Consider the following 16,209-nt stretch of genomic DNA (forward strand, 5'->3'; position numbering starts at 1 on the left):
TTTTTGTTTCCCTGCTTCTTTTATTAGCTTTTCCATGTTATAAAATGTAATGGGAACTTTCAGAGCAGCTTCTGAACGAGTCTCTGATGTGCTTCTCTTTTTCATGGCTCAAGTACAACAGCAATTGCAGACATTAACATGCTTCTCTATGATGAAATGTACATTTGAATGGCAGCCAGCTTGAGGAACATGCTGTGCCTCTTGCAGAGCGGGCTGCAGACCACCCAGAAACCCTGATGAGGGGATTATGGGCACAAAGAATTTACCTGCAGTGTTCTGCACACAGGGAAAAGAGGTGTCAGGGGAGCCATGGCCAGGGTAAGGGTGGGTCAAGGTGGATGCTGGAGAGGTAGGTGAGACAGGGCCTTTTAACACCATCCCTTTGGGACAGTCATTGCCTTCCCACCCACCTTTGAAGGACTTGTTGTGTCACTGACAACATGTGAATTAGCAATAGTAGGATGTAGGCAAGGATGTGTGGCATTCCTTAGTCAGCAGAGCCTTAGGATAGATGGAAATACCCCTCTCTGAGGCAAAGGAAGAAGTGTCACACAGGGTCATCTCTGTGTCTTGGGCTCCTTCCAAGTCTTCTCCCTCTCTGAGTTTCACCCCCTTGTGAACAGCACTCCCATCCTGGGCTTTGCATGTCATGGTGGCCTTAACTTTCATCCCTCTGTGTGTGTGAGGTCCTGACCTAGTGCTGAAGTCCTTCAGACCCCAGCCCTCCCAGGTAGTTTATTGGGTGGAAATTGCCATTACAAGTTCTTTTCCGGGACCCAGCACTGTGGGATGCCAACCTCATGGGGACTCTGACTTGCAATTATTGTGCAGTTGTTATTACCATGGAGGAAACCTTGCTGTCTTTGCCAGCTTGCTCCAATTATGAGAGCAACAGGTGTGCAACCACCAGCCTGCCTTCATCCTTGTTTCTTGCCTGGGATAGGCTGATGACTGGGATGTGCCTTGGATCAGGATCTGTCTGCAGAGGGACAGGGAGAGCATGCCCTTCAGTCATGTGCATGCTTTGTCTTCCTACTTTGCTGCAGCTGAGGGCCAAGTGCCGCACAGTGGCACTGAAATAAGAATCTTATCCCCACCACCAGAGTCTGAAGCCCAGCCTCCCAGGGTCATTCCCTGGTGCCATATCCCTTCTCCTCCCTGTGTGCTCTCTGCATGGGCCAAGCTTGGGCACCAGCAGTGGATCTCCCAGGTGTGGGACTGGGAAGGGAAGCCGTGGCCCTGGAGCAGGTGTGATGGCACCAGTCTAGCAGCAGGATGCAGCATCTCTCCTGCATGTCTTCCAGCAGCCAAACATGTTCCTCCTGGTCACAGCAGCCAGGCCAGTGCCAAATACCCTGCTGTCAGATGGTGGCACCCCACAGCCTTCTGGGGGTCAGGGGTCTACTGTTTGTTTGAAAGGGGAAAGAGCTTGTGCAGTGTGTCCAAGCCAGAGTCTGGCCATGCAAGCAGCTCTTGCAGGCACTGGTGCCCCCTGCTCCACAGGAAAGCTCGATCCCAGGAGGGCTGGCAGCTGTGGACGACAGTGATGTGTAGGTGGCAGCTATACATGGCTCCCTTTGGAGAGATAAGCAATCAGAGCTACCACCACCCCGACGTACACTCCTGTGCCGATGGTTATGGAGAGCGCAGCGAGGAAAAGAGCTCGGCGGGAAGCTGAACTGGCCAGGTGGAAATCTCCTTTGGAGACAGCCTTGCTGGTCTGGAAGGAGAAGAAAGGCTCATTGCTCACAATAGTGCCAACCTGGCCTTTTAGCAGTTGTGTCACTACTGAGTCAGGCCCCCTTCCCCGGCCACTGCATCCCATGAAGGCTGGCAACAGCCAGCAAGGCATCTGTCAGCCTGGAAGGGCTCAGCATGGCAGTGCCACCCACACACACTTCCCTGTGGATTTTGCCTCTAAGGGAAGCATAGGCTTTGGCCATTTGTCTGAAAGCCTCAGCTACCTAGGCACTCAGCCAAGGCAATGAGTGGGTGGCTGGACCTTTGCAAGAACAGGCAAATGGTTGGTGCCTGGAGTAATGGCTGTGTGGCACCAGCCAGACACCCTATACAGACACATAACCAAGCTGCCTAGTCTCAGGAAGCTGACTCCAGACAGCATGGCCTGTCGGCCTGAATCTGCTCCTGACTGCCTTTGCCTGCATAGGGTTTTCAGTTGAAGTCCATTTGCCATAGAAGGGTTGGAGACAGCAATGGAGACAGATGTTGATGCCAGGTCTCTGGGCTGGCAACTTCCATCTGCACTGAGTACTTGGGGCATTTTCAGAGCTACTCTTGATATTACCCACAGTTTGTGTTTGATGTGGAGATCAAGACACTCACTGTGCACAGAGGCTCATAGAAATCCTTGTCTCGGTGGGTGAAGGGAAGTGGTAGTTACAGCAAATGGAGCTAAACAGAAATTGCACCAAGTCCATAACCATGTGGGGACTGCACTGTACTGCCCTGCACCATGTGGGAAAACCTGAAATCATCCACTCCTCTGAGTCCTAATCGGTTAAAGCTTCCTCTGCCTCTCACCACCACTGCACCAGGGACTCAGGTTACACACATTTCCACTTCTGTTTCTGTCCTCTTGATTTAACTTCTTAATGCCTGCCCCCATCTATTCTTGCTCCATCAGCATCTATGCAAACACAGACTAAATCCCTTGGCTCTGCATGAATTATTCTGGGTCAACAGCAATGTAAATGAGCCCAGGCTCTGGGCTTAGCCTTCAAAAAGGCAGCAGCTCCTCACATCTGATGCTGCATTAGGGCTACCACCCTCTCCAGCCTCTGCCAGTGTGGCATTGGCTCGCACACCTTAGCCAACACATCAGAAGCAAGTGCAACAGAGGAGCTGCAGAGTGCAATATGGAGACCACATGTGTGTGATATGGAGACCAGGCTCTCTTTAGCATCCAGTTTCTAGAGCAGCCTGACTCCTGGGGCATGAGCTGCCTCAGGCTGTGTCATGGCATACAGCCTCTGCTTTACTGGAGAATGGGAGGGTAGGTGGGAACATGCTATCTTCCTGAGCCTGGCTGGAGGGTGAGAACCTGGACAAAGGGCCAAAGGGGAGTTCCAGGGTCCTAGATGACATATGAAAGACCCAAAGGACAAGCTGGACCTCCACTAATCCACAAAAGAGCTGAAAGGCTTGCAACCCCACAGCAGATTGTGGAGATCTCTAGGAGACAGCAGCACACTTTGCCTCAGCCCTTAGGGGTCTGGGTGTGGCACAGAGACAAACTTTAGATCCAAAAAGGTGCCTAGTCCCCTCCAGGGCTACTGTGGCTTGCAGGGCCCTTGCTCCAGTGCTCAGTGCCCACAGCCATGCAAAGAGATCTCTTACCCCCTGGGAGAAGTAGAAGGCAGCAATGCCCAGGGGCCAGAAGCAGCACAGCATGGAGAAAAGGGCCAAGCCCAGGTGGTCCCGAGGGGGAAGCATCAGGAAATGATCCTCACTTTCGCTGTCGCTGGAGGAGTCGCTCTGCAAAACCAGACAGATTCAGCACACAGCCACCTCCTTGTGTCATTTGGCATCTCAGCCCCTCTCCTCCCAGCTCCTGCCTTTCCTGGCCCCATCATGTATTCTCATATGCTTCCCACCTGCAAGTTCAAAGAGTGAGTTTCAACAATGTTTTATTCTCCTCAGCCCAGTTTGATGAGAAAAAATGTAGCTCAGCAAATTCAGGAGCAGAGTGTCTTCTTGGCTCCCAGCCAGAGCAAATGCTGAGCTCGCTGGCTGGGGGTCTGGGATTTCCCTGGAAGACAGATAGTCTTACACTGAAATATCTTCATCTTTGGCAGAACTGGCTGTTTGTCAGCTTAAACAAACTTAAACTGAGTGCCTTATCCCCATTAGGGACTAGGAGATCGATAGCCTGCTAAACTGATTTGGCAAGTGAGGGAAAGTGGTTGAACTGGAGTCTCTATCACAGGGGTGGTTTCTTCTGTCCCCTTAGCAAGTGCATTGCTCAGAGTGACTGTGGGTAGCCCTCCTGCCTTTGGGCGCTGCTAAACCAGCCCCAAACTGACCTGGAAGTGGTGTGTCCCAGGCATTGAGTGATGCAGAGGTAGGGACACCCTTGCTGCCATCTGAGGAGGTCACACTACTGACGTTGAAAGCAGAAGAGCTGTAATAGGTCATCAGACATCAGCTCCAGTGAGTCTGTGGACCTGCTCCTACCTCTGAATGATGTTCTCAGCCTCTGTAACTGCACCTGAGCCATGGTGGGGAACAGAGCACAGGATGAGGCTGTTTTGCCAGGTTTTATTCTTCTTTGGCAGGATTCACCTTGTCTTTACATATCTAAAGCTTTCTCACATCTACTGTCATCAGGCATGTGAATTTTTGCTGTTATGTAAGGATTGCTGTTTCCTCTTAGTTTGAGTGCCACAGCAGCAGCAAGCTGCCCTTGTAAAGGGTCCCCATATCCTAGGGGTCCTGCAGAGATGGCCCCAACTTCCCTTTGCTCTCAGTGGGCACAAAGCCACACTGCCCTCAGGGAAGCTGATTTCCTCCTTAGGTCTACAGTGAGGAAAAGGGAGGAGAAATTATAATAAGGAAGAAAAAATATTAGGCACTGGTGAGGCAGGAGATGCTAGGGTCTAGGAGGGAAGTTCTGGGAAAAGAAAGGAGAACAACCAACCAAGAATTTGGGCTAGTGGACAGAGTTACCAGAGAGGAGTCTGATGCCATCCCACTTGGCAAAGCTCACCTCATACTCCTGGAGCTCCTCCTCTTCCACCTCGTAGGACACAGTTTGGATGCGGATGTCGCTCTCTACCAGGCAAGACCCTTGCACTTCATGCCCATCAGGACTTTCAGGTGGAGCCTCTTTGCTTTCTGTAAAAGTGGTCTCGCAGCTTTCCATCTTGCTGTCCTTGGCCTTGAGAGCAGTCTCATCCTTCACAAGAATGAAATTTGGGCCATACAAGGCTTCAACGGCCAGCTGCAGGGAGCTGGCATCCAGCAGCTGGTGAGTCCTGGCACCACCAGTGTTTTGGAAGATGTAGGAATACAGTTTCCCTTGGCAGTGATGGCTGGAATAGTCCTGGCTGTGATGCTGGTGGTAAGAATAGCTGCTGCGAAGGTGCCCGTTGGCCTTGGCCAAGAGTGGGTTTTGGAGCTCACGCACACTCTCCATGCTGCTGGTGATGGGGGGGAAGTGATCCTGTGGGAGCAGAGAGAGTTGGAGGAAGAAGGCTGTTACTTCAGCAAAGCAAGGGAGCAGAAAAGCCTCTCACCCACTTTGAGCCAATGTCAAGATGAAGCTAGTGGAGACAGAAAGATCTGTCAATGCCAGAGAAAACAGGAGCCTTCCCCACTTCTCCAGGGCTTCAATGCTATCTTGGCAAACTGAGCATTTCTTTATCGCTCCCTGGCTGGTAGCAAGATAAGGAAGTAGCCCTGCAAAAAGATGATCTGATTCAAGCTGGATTAAGGTGAGGATTTGCTGTATCTCTAATGGCCACGTGCAGCCTGACGGGAAAGGACCTACTGCATCTTTTCTGCTGGTTCATAGTGTGTGCTGTGACAAAGTCTAACAGACAGCACAGAAGTAGATAAGAGGCTGACATTCACTTGAGTAGCCTCCATGGCTTCTCAAAGCAGAGGGTCACACAACGAATTACAGACTTGCAGGCATTACACAGGCAGGCGATGCCAGCGCAGAGAGCTATCGAGGGAAGCTCAGAGGCTGTTGTGGGCACATAAAGGTGGTGTTCATCCTGGGAGGGGGAGTGTTGGATGCTCAGCCAGCCGTGGAGGAACAGAGAGATGCAGAGGTAAAAGGGGAGAGCCCATGGGGTTTGATCTGCATTGAAATTAGGTCAATTTAAGTAAACGATCCATCTCATCCGAGGTCTGTTTAAACCAGCTCCACCCCTGGGCACACCGGCAGCCATGCAGTGCTGGCTCTGAGCTACTGGCTTCAGAAAACACTGCGTCTAAATGGGATTCTCAGCTACAAAGGTTAGAACAGGCTTATTCCGCAGGTAAATTCACTTGCTTCTCCCTTCCTCCATTTCAGAGTGCTGAAGTCTTGTGCTACTCTTTTCTTCTTATTTCCTGTTTTTTTTCCCCACAAAAAAATCTGAGATGAAATAGTTCAGCCCTCTTTCTTCAGAGCAGCATTTGCTATTTCAGCTTCTCAGCCCACCCTGGCATAAAGAAAATGTGTAGTGAAATATCAGCATTCCCCAGGAGAGAGGAACAACTACTTCGTGCCCTTTAGTACCTGAGCCTTGTGTTTTACAGCTGCTCCCTGGCACATTCCCAGTTCCTAGACTGTGCCACCTTATTGCCTTGCAACCCCAAATGTTTCTATCCTCTTTAGAGACCTCTATCACTGTCTCTGCTGCAGGGTACTGTGTAGAAGAGACACACTTTCACCTGCTATAGGGTTCCTTGTGGTACACTCAGCTTCCTGAAAGCACATCACCTCGGCTTTAAATCTGTCCTCAAGAAGAAAATATCAGTAAGTAAGTTGGAGTTGAAGACTCCAGAGAGTGAAAAGTCCAGGTGGTTCTGTTCTCTTGGCCAAACTATGGTACAAGTGCTGTATCTGGCTTTAAATGGCCCTGTTGAAGGGCTTTGTTCTGGCAGCAGTTGTCACGTTTTGGAAAGCTTCTCAAGAAAACGAAGCTGTTGAAGAACACTGCCACACTGCCAAAACTCTGCACAGTTTGGTAAATGCCCTCTACTTCTCCCCCCTCTCCCCCCAGAACCATTCTCTGCTTTCTGCAGTCTTCCACCTTGCATACAAAGCCTGTAACGGCTCCTGCAGCAGATGGCTCTCAAGTATTTCCAAAATATTTAAGGGAGAAGCAATATTTGTACCACAGATGGGTTTATTTCCTGCACAGACCTAGAGGAGCTCAAAGCTTCAGCCTGATTTGCAAGGAAGGAAAGCATGAGCCTCTTCTTTGCTCACCATGACATGCAAATTAAATTGCCAGTAAAATACCTCGCTTCTTAACAAATTGGTAAGGAGAGATCGAGCTCTGAGTGGTACTTGAGAGAAGCTGTCCAAGCAGGAACAAAAGGTGAGCTCTAGCATGAAAACGTTGACAGAAGGACCTGGAGAATAAATCCGATGAAGAGCGACTGAAGGAGCTCAGGCTGCTTAGCTGGAAGAAGAGGGGGCTAAGAGGAGACCTCATTGGTCTCTACAATTACCTGAAAGGACATCCCTGAAAGTTTTTAAGGCCAGTCTGGATGGGGCTCTGAGCAACCTGATCTAGTGTGAGGTGTCCCTGCCCATGGCAAGGGGGTTGGAGCTAGATGATCCTTGAGGTCTCTTCCAACTCTGACAATTCTATGACATTGTAGAGTGGTTGGTCGTGGTCTCTTCCAACAGGTAATCAGAGATAGAGAAAAGGGAATGGCCTCAAACTGCAATGGTGCAGGTTTTGTTGACAGAAAGAGTAGTCAGACATTGGAATGGGCTGCCCAGGGAGGTGGCTGAGTCACCAACCCTGGATGCGTTTAAAGGTCGTTTAGATGTGGTGCTTGGGGATATGGTTTAGAGGTGAACTTCATAAAGTAGGGTTATTGGTTGGACTTGGTGATCCCAAGGGTCTTTTCCAGCCTGAATGATTCTGTGCTTCAAAGCCTCTGTTTGGGTGGGGCATTCACACCTCACCTCAAGAAAGGCTTCTGACCACAAGCTAGGGTAGGGAGGGAATATCTGGCTCCAAATGTGCTGAGAAGCACCAGCAGATGGGCTGCAGGCAGCCTACCACTGGGCAGCAGGTGCTTCCTGCAGCGAGGTTGCTGCTCTGCTGACTTCAGGCCTTGAGCAGTGAGTTGGAGGAGGCAGGGAGATGTGCAGCAAAGCTATGTTTGTTCACAGCAGTCAACACTGGGAAACAGTGAAGGGACAAAAAGGGGAATGGAGACAGAATAAATTGGAGCCCTAAAAGGCAGCCTGGCAGCTGGTGGATATTATGTACCAGGATGGGAAGAGTGCATCTATGAAGCTGGATTGCTGCTGGACACAGGCTCTACTAACCTTGGGCATCCTGAAAGATGTTAAAGTGGCTGTCTGTGGGACATGGCTGGCTGACCCTGGCTGGTGGGTGGAGGCAAATATCCCAGGTGGACACACCTTGGAAGAGTAACACTGCAGGCAACACAAGAAACAGCAGGGAAAAAATGCTGAAGCATCGGGAGGTCTCTGCAAATGTGAGCTGGGAAGGGCTTTGCTCTAGGGGAGCAGAGAGAGCACAAACTTCTCTGCTCCTTCAAACTGCCCTGGAATTGTCTCTAAAGCAAGGTCAGGACTTCAGAGGCTGCTGCACTGCACAAAGCATGGAGAAGGTAAGGCTCTGGCTAGAAGACTTTAGTCTACCCTAGTCTTGCATCCTTTGGGATTATAAAAGATTTTTCTGCAGTAAACTCTTTTCCCTGCTGCCTTCCACTCTTGGGACCTGGCAATGATGCTTTCCCTGGGAGCAGGATGGGGCAATAACAGTGCTGCAGGGACAAAGGGAAAAGTGCAAGAAGGAGATCTCTTTGTATATCCATACATAGGCAAAGGGACCACCAGGTGCATCCTCTAGCACCCAATTTTGGCAAGGAGGGGCCACCGAGCACCAGTGTCACAGTGTGCCTATGCCAGCATGCTCAGCCCTGCTGGAAAGCAGCCAGGCTACCTCTCTCTCTGATAGCTGATGTGACCAATCCCAGTGCCAGAAGGGTCAGAGATACTTCCCACTCCTGAGTCACTAAGATCACTGCATCACATAGAGACTGTGCCTGTGTGCACTATCACTCATGCTTGCATGCTCTGAAGGGTCTGGGTTTGCAGGTGGACATGAGTGCCATCAAATCTCTAAGGATGATATTAAAGAAGGAACGACAGGGCAAAGACCAGCCCCATGTGTATGTGCACATGCACAGGGAAGGACAGAGCCAAACCAGCCCTGCCGTTGTCCCTAAGCCTTATTTTGATTACCTAGATTCTACAGTGAATTTAGCCACACAGGGACTTAATAAAATAAGCCCAGTAATAGAGTAAGCCCAGTAATAAAGTAAGCTTGGTAATAACTAGGCTTGGGGGAAGAGCAATGAAGCCAGCAGATGAAAGTGAGTAAGCTGTAACAGAACAAACTGGCAAAGCATGGCCATTCTCTGCCCTCATTACCAGTGTGAGTGGATAATGTGCACATGCTCAGCACCACGGGGCTAGTCTGGGCTCTGCTGGCAGCAGGTATCAGTAGGGAGATGCTGTGACGTGTGCAAGGAGGATGTGCACAGACAGACCTACACACATAGCCTGAGTCTGGAGGGAGGGCACACCTGGGAGAGGCAGACACCAGTGCCCTAACTGATCTGCAGCCCCACTGCCAAGATGAACAACAAACTACCCATACCAATCCTGTGGAGCAGGGCCCCTCATGCTCCCCGGGCTGGTTGCAGTAGTCTCCAATGGAGTAGGAAATGCACAACTGTGTGGTGTATGCTTGGCTTCTCCAGGTGAGAAGGATCCAAAATAAGGCACGAAAATAAAGAGGTAGCAAGCTTAACTTTGCGCTTCACGGGTCTCACCTCTATATCACGCTCCTTGGGGCAGTCCAGATCCCCCAGAACCATCCTGAGTGATTTTCCCCAGCACAAGAGGTGCTCGGGTCACTGGCCAACACAGCTGCAGAGTGCAGCCCTCAGAGGGATTCTCAGCACAGATGCCAGCTATGATAAGCCCAGCTAATGATGAATTAAGTAGCTGTTCCAAGAATCAATCACCATTTAATTACCTTGTCAAGCAAACATTCTGCCTTGCTTCCTGAGCTCATTAGCAGGTTGAAGCTGTGTTGTGTGTCCACAGACTCCTGAGTGAGAAGGTTAGTCTATCCTGGCCAAAGGCTTTCCCCTTCAGGACAGCACCCATGAAGACCAGTGCACTCAGGGAGCAGTGCCCAGCTGTGCCAATCTGAGGGCAGGGAGCAGTGCAAATGCCTGTTCCTGACCCAGATGATGGGAAGCAGCATCACATCCAAGGGATGACTGTCTCAGAACAGAGATGGACTCACTCCTGATGGAATAGAAAAGTCCAGGAGATGTGGCTAGCACCCTTCTCAGAGGTCAGACCCTTCTGGAAGGTCTCAGGAAGTCTTCTGGGGCTTCTGAGCAGAAGCCAGAGTCCTATCATATCCTCTGGGCATCCATGCTTGCAATTCTATCCAAGAGAAAACTAGCTTGGAAAAGCTGCTGAGAAGCAGAGACAAAGCATTGCAGGTAAGGAAGCTGCAATTTGGAGATGGAATATGGGGCTGAAAGAAGGCCTGTGAGGGCTCATGGACAGTATGATGTGCAGGGATGGATCAAGGTCTCTTTCAGCCCTAGGAGTCTGCATGGATACCTACCAGTCTCACCAGGTGAAGCAGAGCTCAACAGGAGATGCGGCTGTGCAAAGTGGTTATGCTCTAGCCAACACACAAGCCCTCCCACACATGCTTGTCTCCACACCACTGCTTCTTCCCCAGGTACAGCACCAGTGTGCAGAGTGAGGGCCTGTTTATACTTGGGGTGTGACAAAGCCTTCACTGATCCTGAGGAAGATTGCTGTGGCAGGAACATCAGGTGAGGAGGTCACCAGGGGCTGAAAGGTGCAGGGAGATGGTGTGGAGATGGCATCTCTCAGCACGGGGCAGGAGAGGAAGGCAGTCAGGCGTGACAGGGATTGAAAGAAGTGGCACCCAAAAGAAGCAAAGTGTCATGGTAGGGACAGCATCAGGAATGGAAATAGTGGGCAAGAAGTAGGGTAAACAAAGTAACATCTGAGCTAGGCAAAGAGCTGAGCCCTGTCCACTGGGATGGCAAAGAAACAGGTGGTGAAGCTGCTGGAGGGGAGAGAGTTGGTGAGGGAAGGAGAAGGTGGACACAGAAACCATAGACATGGAATAGAGGAAGGTCAGCTGAGGTGTTCATGATGTAGAGCACCTAATTCACAACTTTGCTGCAGCCAGTTTGATAGAGCTGGAATGCAGTGAATAAAGCAAGCAGAGAGCCAGTGCCTCGGCAATGGGCTCCTGGCTCCAACAGAGACTAAATTGCTCAGAGAATTGGGATGCAGTGGGCTGCCTTTCAAGGTTCACAAGTCAAATTGGGCAATTTCCAGGTGGAAATCGAGTCTTTATTCTCGCTGATAAAAACGTTTCTCTGCAGCAGTGTTCCAGACTAGCTGTGCTCAGAGCCAAGACTTTGCTCCTAATGGTAAAAAACAGCAAATCCATCCCCGGGGATGGCAGCAAAGAGCCGAGGCAGGGGCTCGGCAAGTCTATGGGCTCCCCCTCTGCCCTGCTGCCGGCCTCGGTGGCAGCAAGTCGGCCACGCTGCCCGTGAGCATCAGCAGGGGACCAGTGTGAGTTCCATCGCTTCCAAACATCGGGCAGACGTACTCGTAACGCTCAGCCTCCACCCAGCAGTGTCCGCGAACAGGCTGTGCCCTGCCGCTGGGGCACCGGCACGATAGGGCGTTTGCGATCTCCTGCCACCGAGGTCCTCATCCCCGGCCGGGACCCCCGGCCCGGCGCTCATCCCCGGCAGGGCTCGCTAGTGAAGAGGTGGCCGCTAGATGTCCCAGGCACTCCACGCCGCACCAGCGGCCACTCGGGCCGCCGCACCGCGCTGAGGCCGCCGAGCGCGGAGGCCCCGCAGCTACTCCGATCCCTGCCCGCCTCTCCCGGCCGGCACCCCGCGGCGCCGCGGCACGTCGGAAACGCCAGGCACGGTTACGCCACCGAGTCACCCCGTGTCTGGCGCTGGCCTTTGCTGCTGTGAGCCCAGCGCCTGCCCGGCGTTAGCGGCAGGGATGCCGCCACGGGACGCACCCCGTGTGCCTGCCCCCTTCCGTGCCCCTTCTCGGAGGTGCGGGAACGGGCTCCCGGAGCTCGCAGCGGGGGAAGGAGGAAGCACAGAGTGACGGTAATAACACAGGGTTGAGTGGGCGGCGAGGTGCTTAAGTAGCAGCTTTGGACTCTCGGTGCCCTTTTCTTAGCTGGAGATGCGAAGCAGTAAATAAGGCAGCGGTCAGGCGTTCCCACTGGCTGCCCTGGCTGCGGGTCTCCCGGGTGTGTGAGATCGGGGAGCAAAGGGGACGACGGGGCGGGGGTGTTGCTCCAGGGGGCTACCTCGGTTCTGGGGGGCAGTGGGATGGCCATGGGGAGGCCAGAAGAAGTGGAGCAGAGTGGGTGACCTGGCCGGCAGCGTCGTGCTGGGGAAGTGGGCCAGGAGGGGGTCAGGGATGGGAAGCTCTAGAGGAGCCAGGGGCCACGCTGGGACCGTCTTGTCAGCCCTGCAGCACTTGCGCTCAGCCTTCAGCCCTGTAGCACCCTCAACAACAACCCCTAGTGATGGGCTCTTAAAGGGCACAGGATGCCAAGAAAACCTGACTGATAGCTCTCACTGGAGGCTGTCAGAGTGATGACTCCCACACAAGGGGGCTACTGGGCCTCTCCCTCAGCATGTCCAACCCTTTGAGGCATCAGCCGGAAAGGACAGCATTGGAAGCTGTCTGGCTATGCACATCTCAGCCACAACATGCCAACCCAAAGGAAGGAAAGAGTGAACTCCCCTGTTCGATGCAACATCCAAATAATTGGCCTGGTAAAACATGAGCTCAGGCTGGGAAGCTCAGCCTCCTCTTTCTCAGCTCAGAACCACCCCAAGGAAATACACTAAGGCTGGTGCACACAAAGCTGCATGGGTGTTTGCACTCTACCCTCAGTGCAAAAGCCTGCTTAGAAACATCCATGGCTGTAGAGCTACTGGGAGCAAAAATTCACTAACCCTAGGGCTCCAGGAAGCACAACGCTTCCAGCACAGAGGCAGCCTCATCTTTTGCTGATTTCAAGTTCTGTGCCAGAGATGCTAAAAGGGACACCAAATATCCCACAGGAGAGGTCACAGAGGTCCCCCAGATGCATTTATTAGCAGGACTTTCTCACAGCTGCTGGAAGATGCACAAAAGCTCATGCCTGCAGATTGTAATTTCGCTCATGGCTGATTTTCCTGTGCTAATGGTTACAGTCTTCAATTTCACGTCAGGTTTTCTCTGTCACTATATCCATTATTGAACTGAACATGGAAGGTATCCTAGACAGCTCCATGCTCTTCTCCCAACTTGCCCTTTTTCACCCCTATCTTTTGCTGCAGTCTCATAATCTCCATTTCCAAGGCTCTTCTTCTGCCTTTTGAAGTCCCACAGGCCATCGCTCCTTCATGGCTGCTGCCCCAGGACCTTGCATGCCATCTTCACCACTGCTCCCCCTTTAACAACCACTCTGGGCTGCTGGGGCCTGTAGCACATGGTAGGCATCTCCCTCGGGAAGCAGTGATACACTGTGCTGGGACAGACCTGTGCTTAATGCTCCTATCCAGAACTAGCCCCTGAACCCTCTAGCACAGCCTGTTCCAGTGCCATGCTTGGGGTCCACATCCCAGAGATGCTATCCCCACCATGGTCTGTCACCCAGCGTGGAAGTGATCTGCCAAACAGGACCTGAGTTTCTTGCAGGCAAGAGACCTGCACCAGCTGAGACTGTCATGGGGATGGGGATGTAGCATATAGTTGTCAGCTGGCATCAGGGGGACAGAGATGTTGTCCTCTTTGCAGCTGTGGCTTGCTGATAGAGCAGCTGAGCTGCAGCACCTAGCTCCATCCTTACATCTCTCTGCAAATCCTCCTCCTATCTGTCGAGGCTGGCAATGTAAAGCGTCTGTTAAGGACTGCTCATTTATCTCTGTTTAAAACATATCCATACTCAAATGATTCATAACCACCCTAGGGCTAGTACATGCCAGCACCCTCCTTTCTCCACTGTCCTGTTTATTTTATCCACCATCTGACTGTCTTCAGCTCAGGGCTATTTCCACTTTGCTTACTGTGGCCTGATTCTCCTGGGGATTCACACAGCTCCTCCACAGTTCAGATGTTTAATTCATTTGCCAATGACTTGCTTCTCTCTTTAAAAATGAACTTCCTCTGTGGAGGTGACACCTTTTCAGCTTACTTTTCCAACCCCTAAATTTCCAAACACAACCTGTATTTACCAGCAGTAAGCTGATCTCCTTTTCCAGCAAGTAAGTAGATTACTCTCTTCCCACCCTGGCCAAGAACTGCACTTCAAGGTGTGTAAATATATGCAATCCATCCCAAATGTGGAGGCTGTCTTTATTGCCATTGCTAGAGAAACTGAATCTGGGTGGAGATGTACCTTCCATGTTTAAGGGGAAGCAGTTCATGCTGTCAGGAGCTATAGGAGGGCTTTATTCTATCTTCTGAAACATGGGGAGAAGAAAGACAGCAGCTGCCCCCAGCTTTCCTATAGGTCTTGTCCATTCAACAGTCCCAGGGGACAGGAGCATGCAGAGGATAATGCCAAGTTAGCTTCCATATGGTATGGAAAAAGATGCTACAAAACAATGTCAATTTTCTTCTCCATGGCCCTGTCAAGTCCTGACCATGCCTGGCTGAGGGGCATTCTGGGCTGCTCCTGCCTCTGCCATATGGATTCTTTCCCTCTTTGCCTGGCCTATTTCTCTCCTCTGCTTTCATCGCAGCTGGATTCAGACCAATCCTTCCTGGGACAGAACTCAGGCTGCTGCCTGCATCCATCCAAAGCTGTAGTTTGTCACAGGAGGTGGCTCTGCGCTGGGTGAGCAGCACCAGTGGTCCTGTGTGAACTGAATAAGGACATCCTCTTTGTGATGCTTCCAAACCAGAGTTTCCCTGCTGTACCTTAGCATCCTCTGTCTCACCCTGCCTTTCCACTTCATAGGTCCTGGGGAGCCAAGAGGGTGTGTCTGGCTCAGGAACAGTGGCAGCATGGCCACTGCACATGGTGTTGCATCTCTGAGCAGGCACAGACATGTCTTTGGCCAGTTTTTCATGCCAGCAGTTAACTCTTCAGGCATAGAACCTGGAGACTAGTCCTGTGATTTGCTTTCCTTTTGAAAAGGTACCTGAAGCATTTCAGTCTAGAAGGAAGCTGGTTTAAGTGACGCACCTGAAAAATGCTGGAGATCAGTGTAGCCTCTCCTTCCAGGCTGAACAGAGCATTTGGGCTGGTTTGCTGCCTTTTGCACTTGACAGAGAAGCAGCAACAAAAATTGAACTTGGATTCCCCCCCCAATATTGTGTCTTGGACCTTCAGCTGGAAAACTCAATCATGTGCCCATCACAAATTCTACAGAGAGAGCAATACTGGTTGAAGGCCTGAAATTACTCACTGGAAGCAGCAGTAAGGCCATGTCCTGGCAGTCCCAGGCTGAGGTACAGGCTTCAGAAAATAGGCAGAAGAGATGAAATCTGCTTGATTCAGAGTCCATGCTTGCAAGGGAGATGGAAAGCAATTCCAAGCATGGATACTGAATAGGAGGGAGGATGATAATGTAATAAGACTTGGGGAAGGGTATCAGATTCTGGAGTCTACTGCCAAAGGGGATGGGGTGGAACCAGGGACACCCAGTGGGGAGGGCAGAGGGCATGAAGGGCAAAGTTTCAGGCTGCATATTAAAGCTGAGGATGCTCCTAGGAAGCTGCAAGCAGATCCTATCCCACGCAGAGGGAGTATGAAGGGGACAAGGGCCTCAAGTGCCCACATCCATGCCTTGTGGCCGTTTCCTACAGCTCTTTTGCTGCTCTGCTTCAGACTGCCCCTCTAGGGCTTGATCCATCAAGCTTGCAGGTGGCAGAGGGAGATTTTAATGGGCAAGCTTTTGCAGAGTGCTTGGGCACCTCTCTTCAAGTGATGGTGACATCTGCAGGCTGAGCTGAGGGCAGGGAGGCGTTAGGTACCACGCAAAAGCAGAGATCTGCTATACAAATTCATCATGCTGGAGCTGCAGCAAATTACTCATTCTTTAATAATGGTGTTTATTACCTGTCTCTAATGATAGTACAGGGACCCAAAGTGAAGGGGATTCAGCTCTCAAAGCTTTAGCTCTGCCAGCCATTTTCATGGCACAAGAAACTTTTTGCTGGAGAAATGCAGTCACTACATTTTGGGTTGGTTAATTCCTTCTCTTGACAGCCTACAAAGTAGCCAGCTATTATCCTCAGAGACCAAGGTGCTTTTTTTCAGCTTGCACGTTGCAGGCAGGCTCAGCTCTCACTCCTCCAGTTATCCCTGATATTTATATTTACATAGCTCTACCTGCCTTCTGGGAAGAAGGTTTCTACTGTCTACATCTGCT

At 51.4% G+C, this 16,209-nt stretch overlaps 1 protein-coding gene across 1 annotated transcript in view; it reads right to left on the bottom strand.

Moving 5' to 3' along the window:
- Nucleotides 1–16,209, bottom strand: part of SYNDIG1L (synapse differentiation inducing 1 like) — a 17,194-nt gene continuing 985 nt past the window's right edge. The window contains exons 2-4 of the mRNA XM_064149594.1: nucleotides 4,727–5,182; nucleotides 3,358–3,495; nucleotides 1–1,720 (exon numbers count right to left, since the gene is read on the bottom strand). Of these exons, the coding sequence (XP_064005664.1) occupies nucleotides 1,562–1,720; nucleotides 3,358–3,495; nucleotides 4,727–5,155 (726 nt within the window). The 5' untranslated portion in view covers nucleotides 5,156–5,182 and the 3' untranslated portion in view covers nucleotides 1–1,561. The remainder of the gene's footprint in view (nucleotides 1,721–3,357; nucleotides 3,496–4,726; nucleotides 5,183–16,209) is intronic.

This window comes from Pogoniulus pusillus, chromosome 1, assembly GCF_015220805.1.
Source record: "Pogoniulus pusillus isolate bPogPus1 chromosome 1, bPogPus1.pri, whole genome shotgun sequence".
Lineage (NCBI taxonomy): Eukaryota > Metazoa > Chordata > Aves > Piciformes > Lybiidae > Pogoniulus > Pogoniulus pusillus.